General features: G+C 36.3%; 1 protein-coding gene across 1 annotated transcript; it reads left to right on the forward strand.

Moving 5' to 3' along the window:
• Positions 1 to 148: 148 nt before the first annotated feature.
• On the forward strand, positions 149 to 6477 carry LOC106717179 (GATA zinc finger domain-containing protein 1). Its single transcript, XM_014510912.2, has 3 exons — positions 149 to 658; positions 1098 to 1284; positions 6185 to 6477. Exons 1-3 carry the CDS (start codon positions 257 to 259, stop codon positions 6358 to 6360), a joined length of 765 nt encoding a protein of 254 aa, XP_014366398.2. The 5' UTR covers positions 149 to 256; the 3' UTR covers positions 6361 to 6477.
• Positions 6478 to 12432: the final 5955 nt, after the last annotated feature.

A 12432-nucleotide genomic window follows, 5' to 3' on the forward strand; every position in this document is an offset into this window, starting at 1 on the left:
TAAAAACAGGTTCAATTCGTTAGGGTGAGATCACTAGTATTAAAAAAAGAAATCTTTTAAAAGTCAATCATAAAGAAAATCAACAACGAAAATTCGATTTATCCGCAACCGTCAGTTTCTTACAATAAAATCGATTTTAAAACGAATACGAAAACTTCAACAATTTTTCAAAGTTAGAATTAAAAGTGTCAAAAAGCGAGTCTAGCTAAGAAAATATAAGTTTTGTAAATTAAATATTGTATGAAATCTCACTGAAATGCCTAAACCTGTGTGCGTACAGTGTAAGACGAATGATTCCTTACTTTGGCGAAACGCAGAGAACGGACAAATATGTAATGAATGTCATTTATCAAATACCGTAAAAAAGGAATCAAAATTAGACACTGCAGTGGCGAAATCTGAAAGTGATGAGAAAACAGAAGGTAAAAATACCGAAGGAAAGAACGGGAAGAGTGATGAATCTACGCCCGCTAAAGCTACGGGGAAAGGAACCAGAAAAAGTACTAGAGCGACAAGATATAAGTCTAAAACTCAAGCACCGTATTCCAAAACTTCGGCGCCGCGGGGAAGAGGTCGAAGAAGTATTTTTAAACGACAGCCAGTAAAAGCTCCGACAGCTACAGCTACTGTGGTCACCAGTGATTCTATATTTTATAAGGTAACATGTAGAAACTTTTTATTGCAAAATACAACTAAAGTAGGTATAAAATTATTTGTAGATTAAAATAAATAAACTATTTCAAGCGCTATTCCCCTGCATGCTTATACACCTAGCATTGTATTCTTAATACAGTGACTTGTGAAGTTCCAAACTGCCGAGATACTTGAAAACAATAAAACAAGCTTGTATTGTAAATTGTAACATAACATAATGCATTACATATAAGAAAAAATATCTGACGCCCATGGCTCCATCCATGCGGAATAAAAAAAACTTAATGGAAAGCTTATGTGATCTTCCAGTATTTATTCTATGTTTGTGTCAAATTTCATCGAGATCTGTCGAGCCCTTCTGCAGGTGCCTTCTAACAAACATCCATCCATCCATACATCCAAACATTTGCATTTATAATATTAATATTTTATATCTTTTGCAGGGTAGTTATATGCAAGTAGGTGATATAGTTGCTATGGTACATATAGATGGTGGCGTGTACTATGCTCAAATCCGTGGTTTTCTGACCGACCAGTATTGTGAGAAGAGTGCTGTTGTAACCTGGTTGATACGAACCAGGGCCAGTCCACCACCTGAAGAGGGTTTCGATCCTGCCACATATATCATTGGTAAGGTTATACTTTAAAATTCCACTTTTCTAATGCTGAAAGGAAGGGATTTTGATATAGTGGGGGTTAACCATTCCCATTAGGAAAGAAAGGTGAGAAGTAAGATTTCAAGCTGATGCCCGAGAGGGAAACCATACATGGTAAAGTCATGCAGCAAACCTTAGTCAGTTCTAAAATTGTATCTATTTATAATACCTACCTGGGGGGTGGAGCTGTTCGCGTCCACAGGCATGACCACTATCTTTTGCTAACCACCCTGTACGTGCCCCCCGGGTGGTGCTAAACGAACAGCAATGCCGAGTAACAGGCGGCAGTCAATTAACCTGTCAAATGGCTATCACAAGCCAAGAAGGACTAAATCCCTTCTAAAAGAGTGATCGCGACACCTTGGGAAAGTGTCACGAATATCTCCTATCTCTTTTATTTATGGAAATGTCGAAAAATGAGTATGTGATGTCATGCGATCCGGCTAACCCCCGGCGCTCTCAGGTATCCGGGCTTGAGAGTGAGAAATATGTTACCGAAGACTGCGCAGGAGTGGGTGACCAGGCTCCTGGGTCAGTTAATGCCGCTGGAAGCTCCAAGAAAAAATTGATCCAACAAGCATTTCACCCAAGTATGTTTCTAAGGCCAAGATCATCATCCTTGGGAAGTAAACCAACATCTGACTCCAACCCTGAAGCACAGCCTATGGATGTATCTGCTTCTGAACCAGACGCCATCTGTCCTCCCTCATGGCAAAGAATACCCACAAACAGAAACACTAAGAAGAGAAAAATATCTGACAGTCGATCTCCAGAAATAATAAAAACGTCGAACAGATTTTCCACATTACCGACCAACATATCTGACCAAGAAACAGAACCTAAATCTAAAAAACCGAGCAAACCACCTCCAATAATATTGTATGGGATAGAAGATGTTAACAAATTAACAGAATTACTCCAATCTGTTGCTGAGAAAGACCAATTTATATTCAAAATCATCAATAAGAACCAGCTGAGAATAAATTGTGGTGATGCTGAAACCTACAAAAAAGTCATCACGGTAGTAAGGGAGAAAGGACTAATTGGCCATACCTTCAATAAAAAAGATGAGAGATGTTATAGAATAGTGATAAGAAATCTCCATCCAACTACACCAATTGGAATAATTAAGGAAGAAATAGAAGCAACGGGTAATAGTGTCACTGGCGAAATTATTAACGCCAAATATGGACCAGACAAAAAGCCCACTTCTACATTTTTCGTAAATTTAGCTCCTGGCCCTAACAACAAATGTGTAAAAAGTCTTAAATACATCCATCACCAATCAATCATAATCGAAGATCCTAGAAAGAGAAAATCTATAGTACAATGCCAGAGATGCCAACAATACGGACATTCAAAAAATTACTGTATGAGACCATTCCGCTGCGTTAAATGTGGAGAGTCACACAAAACTTCAGACTGTAAAAAACGCGACCGTAACACGCCTGCAACATGCGCCTTGTGTAACGGTCCGCATCCAGCAAATTACAAAGGCTGCGAAGTGTACAAAGAAATCCTGGCGAGAAGAAGCAAACAACACACACAAATTAAAACAGTAACCCACCACCCATGGCCAAGGTGTGAAATAAATACAAAACCACAACACACACATATGAAAACCTACGCAGACGCTACAAAACAATCTCCTGAAACTAGCAGAACCTACGAAAAACCGGAAACAAGCGAAACCTACTTAAAACCCAACCCAAACTACATTGAAGAACTATTACGCAGACAAACAGAAAAATTTGATGTAATCCTACAACAAATGAACACATTAATGTGCCTCATTACAAAACTCGTCGATCGTATCTCAAAATGACCTCCATAAGGCTAGCAGCTTGGAACATAAATGGTCTAGCTCCAAATATAGAGGAAGCTGTACTGTTAATGACAGAGCATAAGCTGGATGTGCTATTAATTTCCGAAGCGCACTGCACAGCAGCTACCTCTATCACACTAAAAAATTATGCTTGTTATGTGACCTGTCATCCTGATGGTACTGGACATGGTGGAACTGCAATAATCATTAAAAAATCAATCAAACATCACGAAATGCCACAATTTAAAACAGATCAGATTCAGGCTACGACAATAGCTCTGGAAGACTGTTCGGGATACATCAATCTATCGGCTGTGTATTGTCCTCCTAAACATAAAATTCAAGAGACATCATATTCGACGTTCTTTCAAACACTTGGTGGCCGCTTTGTGGCAGGTGGAGACTGGAATGCAAAACATACTTACTGGGCCTCAAGACTCATATCAACGAGAGGAAGACAACTTAAATTAAGTATTGACCAAAATAACCTCATCGCAATCTCAACTGGCGAACCAACTTACTGGCCTACAGATCCCAACAAAACACCGGATCTTCTAGACTTCTTTGTCGCGAAAGGATTGACTCGACATTACTTCAAACCAGAATCCTGTCATGATAGCTCTTCGGATCACACACCGGTTTTATTGACCCTAAGTAAACTGATAGTGGAACATGGAATACCTGCAACACTTTACAACAAACGTACTGACTGGAACTGCTTCCGTGAATTTATAGAGACTAACATTGATCTACGAAAGCCGCTTAAAACACCCGACGACTTAGAAGATGCCACGGCATACATCACCATGCTAATCCAAAAAGCATGCTGGCTGAATACGCCTGAACTAGATTACAATGTAACAAATGATAACTATCCTCTAGAAATTAAAATAGAAATTGCCAATAAAAGAAGACTAAGAAGACAATGGCAACGTAGCAGGCTAAAGACAGATAGAAAAGCTTTCGAAAAATCGGCCCAACTTCTGAAAGACAAATTACGAATTTGGCGAAATGAGACTCTTTCTAACCATCTAGAATCTCTCACAGCAACCTCATCGACTAATTATTCCTTGTGGAAAATTACAAAGAACTACAATAGACCGCAACTAGCTAAACCTCCCATCAAGCACAATAATCGGTGGATTCGTACAATAGAGGAAAAGGTGGAAACATTTGCCCAGCATCTTGCAAATGTATTCACTCCAAACGATAGCTGTATGGCTGAAACAGAAGAGGCGGTTACAAATGTCTTAGATCAGGATCTACAAATGTCACTCCCGCCTAAACCAATTAATGTGCGTGAGGTCTGGAAGAACATAAAAGAGCTAAAAAACAAAAAAGCACCAGGCTTTGACCTTATTACGAAGGAAGTGTTAATACAACTTCCCAGGAAAGCAGTAATATTCCTCACCACACTATACAATGGAATCTTAAGAATTCAATAGTTCCCACGACTATGGAAAATATCTCAGATACTGACGTTACATAAGGTTGGTAAGCCAGCTAATGCTGTGAGTTCCTATAGGCCTATAAGCTTGCTGCCAATTCTATCGAAGTTGTTCGAAAAAATGCTACTAAGAAGACTTCTACCTATCTTACAAAATAATAAAACAATACCGGACCACCAATTTGGATTCAAACAGCATCATTCCACCGTTGAGCAAGTCCACCGAGTTGCTGATAGGATACGAAAGACGCTGGAAGAAAAAGAGTACTGCTCTGCAGCGTTCCTGGATATACAACAGGCTTTTGATAAAGTTTGGCATCAAGGTCTTCTTTGTAAAATAAAAAACCACCTTCCCCACAGCTACTATGTATTGCTCGATAGCTACCTGTCCGAAAGACTGTTCCAGGTTAAAGAAAAGGAGATCACGTCACAGTTCTACCCGATCCGAGCAGGAATCCCTCAGGGTTCAGTACTGGGTCCAGTTCTCTACACGCTCTATACTGCGGACTTGCCACATGTACCGAATGTTACCACAGCTACGTTTGCCGACGATACCGCCATACTCGCCAGTAACAAAAATCCAGAAACTGCGTCGAAGGAACTGCAAAATGGTCTTGACTCGATATCGAAGTGGTTGAAAGAATGGAGGATAAAAGTGAGCGCAACCAAGTCTGTACACGTCACCTTTACCCTACGCAAAGGAAACTGTACCCCTGTCAAGCTGGATGACACAACTCTTCCACATTCCGACTGCGTCAAATACCTGGGCTTACACCTTGACAGACGACTAACATGGAACCAACACATAAAATCTAAAAGAGATGAACTAAAATTTAGGTATAAAAACCTTTACTGGATACTGGGCAGAAACAGCAAATTGTCCACTGATAACAAGCTACTAATATATACGACGGTCCTAAAGCCTATATGGTCATACGGTCTACAACTATGGGGAAATGCCAGTAACTCCAATATAAATATGCTGCAGAGAATGCAGAATATTATCCTACGTACAATAAGCAACACGCCATGGTACATAAAAAACAGCGAAATACATTCTAACCTTAAAATACTAAGTATCAAGGACGAGTACATAAGTTCAATCAAGAAATATCATGACAGGCTGAAACAGCATCCTAATGAACTGGCGGCACAACTTATAAATAAAAATTATCAAAACCGGTTGAAGAGAAAAGATATTCTGCCGTATACCAATTCTTAAGTGTCTTAGCACTGTGCATCAAGGGTAGTTGGCCTTAGTGGAGGTCACACTCGTAAAGTAATGAATTCACACTTTCAAAACATCTGATAAAAGTAGTAACTGATGGCAGATCAACACAAAAAAAAAAAAAAAAAAAAAAAAAAAAAAAAAAAAAAAAAAAAAAAAAAATTTATAATACCTACACACAAACACACATGTGCAGTTTCCAAGGCCTAGCTTACATGAAAACATGGTCTTCTGAAACAGCAACCTGGAAGCTTGGGCCTCAAGTATCTGTAAGTGTTATCAAACAAAGATTTAAAAATCTTGCTTTTAATAACCTTCTAGATATAATTCATTAGTAGTTTAGCAAAGAAAAATATTATTGTTTTTTTTTTCAGGTCCTGAAGAGGATTTGCCACGTAAATTAGATTACATGCATTTTGTAATGCACGCCCCTTCTGATTACTACAAAGATAGTAAAAGTCCATACCCTGTAAGTGAATCAAAACTCAATGATTCCAGTGGTTTTATTTGGACTACATTAGAACCAAAAGAAAAACCCACCACCATTTAAATTTCTGTTAAGTTTATCATATTTGTGCTATATATGACTTTTTAATTGCTGCGATGTGTTTATTTTTGCTTATAAACTCAAACTGTATGTTCTAAATTCAGCATTAAAACTATTTAACTGCGTAAATTGTGTTTAATTTGGGTAGGGAGGTATTGCCTGAGTATTAGTTTTGTATCACAATAAAGTATTGGATACTTTTAATATTTCTTTCAGCATGAATATTATAATTTACTTCTTTTTAACGATACCCGCCAATCGTCTAAATTCATTCCACCAAAGACTGTAAATAATAATACATATCCTTTCGAATGTGAAAGAGGCGAGAGAGATCTGCATGACGATGCCAAATACAAGTCCTTAATCTCTGCCTACCCCTCTAGATTACTGGCGTGAGTTGTGTACCTCCGTGAAGTTGGCCCCCTCAATTCTTTTTTTACGCAAATTTCAAATGTATCCCACGGGGACTATGTTTTACGTCTATGCCAAATTTCATCGAGATCCGTTGACAAGTTTCCATCCATCCATCTAAACATTTGCATTAATAATATTAGTAAGATTAAATAATACTATTCTAAAGTTATATTCCTAAACAAATCTGACTTTGTCTACGACAACACCATCTTGAATTAGACTAACACAATCCAATCGACATCAATACATATTTTCGGTCAACTTTCGGTCAGTTGCTCGTTTGCCCCCTTATCCTATAAAAAAAAAATATATATATATTAGTTATCTACCGGACGAGTATCACACACCTGTTAAGGTGTGATGTGTATAATTGATTTTTATAAAAGGAGATGTCATGAACTGGAGTAACGCTGAGGTGATCAACATCTACAACCCTAGACATTTCTGTTGCATGCATTCACTATACCTGAGTTGGTGTATGCTAGATTGCAAGTTTCTGATATTGGCTGCTTCTTTCTACGGCGCTATACCGCTCGTTCTCCTTAATATACCTACTAATCCTTACTTCCTTACTAATATTATAAATGCGAAAGTAACCCTGTCTGTATGTCTGTCTGTCTTGCTTTCAAGCCAAAACTACTGGACCGATTTAAATGAAATTTGGTACACAGATATTCTAGAGCCTGAGAAAGGACATAGGCTATATTTTAACGCGAAAAAGGGGTTGAAAGTGGGGGTGAAAGTTTGTATGGAATTATCGTCATTTTTGCAGTTAGAACCTTGAAACTTATTTTTAATGCAGCTAATTTGATATAAATAGGTATGAAATTAATTTTTTGTAAAATCTTTACCCCCAAGGGTGCTAAATAACAATAGGGGATGAAATTTTGTTTGGCAATATGTGAGGTTTTGGTGAATGTTTTGTTTAATATGTTTTGCTATAATCCTTACCAATTTTTAGTTTAGAGCCTGAGGAAGGACATCGGCCACATTTTAACACGAAAAAGGTTTTGTAAGGGTTGAAAGTGGGGGTGAAAGTTTGTATGGAATTATCGTAATTTTTACAGTTAGAAGCTTGAAACTTATTTTTACGGCAGCTAATTTAATATAAATAGGTATGAAATTAATTTTTTGTAAAAATGTTACCCCCAAGGGTGCTAAATAACAATAGGGGATGAAATTTTGTTTGGCATTATGTGAGGTTTTGGTGAATGTTTTGTTTAATATGTTTTGCTGTTACCCTTACCAATATTTAGTCTAGAGCCCGAGGAAGGACATAGGGCACATTTTAACGCAAAAAAGGGTTTGTAAGGGGTCGAAAGTGGGGGTGGAAATTTGTATGGAAGTATCATCATTTTTACAGTTACAAGTTTAAAACTTATTTTTGTGGCTGCTAATTTGATATAAATAAATATGAAATTCAACGTTTGAAAAAATGTTACCCTCAAGGGTGCTAAATAATAATAGGGGATGAAATTTTGTTTGGGAATATTTTAGACATTTGGCGCGGTCCTGGCACACGTCTCTCTATGTTCTTCTACATCCATACATCAAATCATAGCACGTCGGTTAAGTAAAATAATTAGCCTTAAAAAATTCTATCCGAAGACAGAATTTCACGCGGACGAAGTTGCGGGCACAGCTAGTATACCTATACTTTGGGGCAGTGAACTGGGACGAGTTTTTTTATCAATATAATTTAAAACTTTAAAACTTAAATTAATCTCAAATCTAATAACACATTTTACTTTTTATATCACTTAACTGTAATTATAATTTAAAACAATATAATACATTAAACAATAGAAATAAAATTTTCTAAAAAAACATAAAAAGTAGTGAAAGAAAAATTCTGGTTAGATTATTTTATACTTGAAGTCTATTTAAGTTGGTTCTCATAAACTTGAGCAGAAAATATTTGTCAAATATAATTTGACACACGATAAGAAAGTGTAGTAAATCTTACTAATATTATAAATGTGAATGTTTGGATGGATGTTTCTAAAGGATCTCCAGGAGGGCTGCATGGATCTCGCTGAAATTTGGCATAGATGTAGAACGTAGCTGTGAACATATAGTCTACTTATTAAGTTTTAAAGTACTAAAGCGGTACTATTAGGTTTCAGAGGAAAAATCTGTCAAAATATTAATAATACGTATCCACAAAAATTAAGGACTTAAACTGAACGAGAGACGAGACAAAGAATTTCAAATAAATCGGCGATTGATTTTTTTTTTATATCATAAGTTGGCAAAAGAGCAAACGGCCACCAGGATTCGCCGCAATAGCGAGGCGACCGCTGCCCATAGACATCCGCAAATGCAAATGCGCTGCCTAACTTTAATCATCGGAGAAGAGGACTCAGAGAACGATGATATTTCTCTTTCCTATGCGTCCCCTCCTCCTCCAAATCCACTTCCTCTTCCCATCCTTTCCTAATAAGAAAAGGGTGGGAAGGGAAAGACGACTAAAATTAGGCCTCCGGTACCACACTCGTCAGACGAAACACGGAATTGTTTCCACTTCACGCCTGTCTTCTGTGTGGTAGTAGTATTGCACCGGTCGACCCGGCCAATTCGTGCACCCAACAAATATTGTTGTTGCGGGATCTACCACTGTTAGTGTAGTTATTATTTATCACAATCATTAAAAATCAAACCTAACATTCCGTCAAATACGCTTCTCCTAAAAGGATTCGGTAGCCAAAAAAAGTTTGAGAAATGCTAGACTAAATATGAAAATAATTGAAGAAAAAAAATGTGGTTGAAAAACTAACTGATAGATAAAAATGATGCTTCAGAAATATGATTAAAAAATTAAATAAAAACGGCTAAAAATATATGCAATAAAAAGTACCTACAAATAATTTCTATGTTTATTATTCAATAATCTATTAGTTCACATTGGTACTTATTATTTTATCGCAAATTAGTTATTAGGTAATTCATAATTCCTTAAAAATATTAACCATGTCATATGTAAAATTAGCTGTGTCCGCGACTTCATCCGAGTGAAATACTGTCCTCGGCTAGCATTTCATTTATTTAGACTAATTGTTTTTCTAAACTTTAACTTATAATAATAACAAAACGCATTGAAAAAATGAAAATGAAAAATAATATATTGCAATCCAAAAAATTATATGTAAAATTAGCGATCGTCCGAGACTTCATCAGTGCATAATTTAAAAAAAAAGTAGCTTGTAATATGCTCGTGTGCATCAGCCTCTTTCCGTCAAAGTCCCCTACTAATCGGTCCAGCAGAACAAACGCGGACTGATAGAAAGACAAGAATAAAAAATGTACGAAATATGAATTTTTCGATCTCTATAACATACAGACACTTCAATTTCATTAATGTTTAATACTAGCTGTCGCCCGCGACTCCGTCCGTGGAATGTGTTCTTCCAGACTGTGATCTACATCTATGCTAAATTTCATCGAGATCCATCGAGCCGTTCTAGAGATACCTACAAACAAACATCCATCCATCCATCCATCCATCTATTCATCCAAACATTCACATCTATATATATATAAAAGAAAGTCGTGTTAGTTACACTATTTATAACTCAAGAACGGCTGAATCGATTTGACTGAAAATTCATGGGTATGTAGTTGAGAACCAGGAAACGGACATAGGATAATTTTTACCGCGTTTTCTATTTTTTTTTATTCCGCGCGGACGGAGTCGCGGGTAAAAGGTAGTTTATAATATTTGTAAGATGTATGTGAAATATGTAAGAACTAAAAATAAGAAGTCACTCTTGTATTGGGGATCGCTTCAATCCTCTCGGTGGGTGTATATGTTGATGAGCATGAATAAAAATTGAAAATTAGGTATGTATAAACATTTTGTGCGAACAAAGTGGAGAAACGTGCTTGTATATTTCAACAGTAAGTAAAAGTATTGGGCAACCAACATTTACCTAACTAGATTGAAATGAAGTTAAAACTAATTAAAACTTCCCCTAATCCATGAAACATTCTCTTGTCCAAGAAGCCAGAATTTTCTTTGCTAACGAAATATGAAATTGAAAAAATTGCTAAACCCTTCCGATTGCGACCTGCCTCTTAATAGTTGAGTTGTGAAAGGGTTTTTACTTGACTTTACACGGTTTCTTTGCGTCATCTGGTTGAGAATTCGTACAAGATTTTAAGTAGTTTTAAATTTTGTTTTGCAATTTTTCTAGAAATTATTTCGACTGAAAGAAGCCATACAAAGAGTAAAAATGTTACAGGCACGTTGAATAAAATGTGAGCACTGCAAGTCGATATTTTAATTTAGTTATATATAGAGGAGGAGGAAGGCATATTCGGTGTGGAAATTCGGCCACGTGCCTTGGAGCTTGCTTTACATTCTGCTAGTACAATAAGACGGTAGAGCTAATAATCTGGCATGATGTAAATACTAAATGGCACCAGTAAGCTTATATAGTCATAATGCCTGGTTTTCATTATGTCAGTACAATAGGACAGTAAAAATGCCAGTCCAGTATAAGCTCTGGTATCGTCTAAACTACTGTGACAATGATAAAAAATTGTTGAAATTACTTTATGAACATGCACTAAATTTATTACTTCAAGAAGTTATTGACGAAGTTAAGATCGAGATTTAAAAAAAAAATAATGACGCAGTTAGTGAATACTGATATTTAGGATCGATGCAACGCTAGGTTCAGAATCTTGGATAACATTAAAATTGAGATTGTAGGCTTTTAATCTGTAAGCATTGAATCGCAGTAAATGTCTATTTCTAAAAGCGTAAATAAGAGACACTTTTTACTATTTACATCTTGTTTATTATCTTTAAAAATTGCGACAATCTTGACTTGAATATTGACCACTCGGTCGTTTTGTAGTCAAAACTTGGTATACTTCCCAAGAAAGACATAATTTTTATCCTCGTCGCCAGTTATATGTTTATTTCTAAAAGTCTAGTAATACGATAGATAAACTAAAAACCTTTATATAAACTTAAATAACATTTTAGTTATCATTCTATCAATATAGCTTTTTGTCAGCTGTAGAGGCATTGGAGTTCTATTGAAAATCTTTGACATATTATATACTACTAACAGAATAAATGGTGGTCGTTGGTGGACAAATCCATCTACATTATACCAGTTGCGGTGGGATGGTCGAAAAAGTAGAACGCAATGCCAGTTATTAGACTGACAGATCACTGGCGCCAGTGAGTATGCAATATGCCAGCTGATTTCAGCCACTACTGGCTTCTTGTTCTGAAATAATGTAAACCAGCCATTATATTCACAAAAATATTGAGAAAAAATCAAAAATAATTAAAAAAGCTGAACTCTTTAATGATAGGTACATGTGCCTATTTTAAAAACATTTTTCCCGAAGCACTGATCTTTTTTGTAGACAGACTGAATGTCTGTACGGTTCAGTTAACGTTTCATTTAACTTTTTATGTATTCACTAAGAAGTAGCCAGTTAAATTAAATACAAATAACACATTTTAAAAAGTAAAAAAGAAGACCTCGAATGGTCACGTTACGGTAGTGTATAATTTGCGTCTATTTATTGAAGCTCGAAGAAATTAAAATACAGCATTTCTAATATGTTAGTGATGTATGAATTAATATGTAGTAGTAACTATTATATACTCATTCCGATAATACACATATTTACGAGAAG

The sequence above is a fragment of the Papilio machaon genome, chromosome Z (assembly GCF_912999745.1).
Source record: "Papilio machaon chromosome Z, ilPapMach1.1, whole genome shotgun sequence".
Taxonomy (NCBI): domain Eukaryota; kingdom Metazoa; phylum Arthropoda; class Insecta; order Lepidoptera; family Papilionidae; genus Papilio; species Papilio machaon.

Excerpts from the sequence above, each read along its gene's own strand:
- LOC106717179 (XM_014510912.2), top strand. The coding sequence starts at position 257 with ATGCCTAAACCTGTGTGCGTACAGTGTAAGACGAATGATTCCTTACTT. Across the intron at positions 659-1,097 it reads GTGATTCTATATTTTATAAG|GGTAGTTATATGCAAGTAGG; the intron begins GTAACATGTAGA and ends TATCTTTTGCAG. Across the intron at positions 1,285-6,184 it reads TCCTGCCACATATATCATTG|GTCCTGAAGAGGATTTGCCA; the intron begins GTAAGGTTATAC and ends TTTTTTTTTCAG.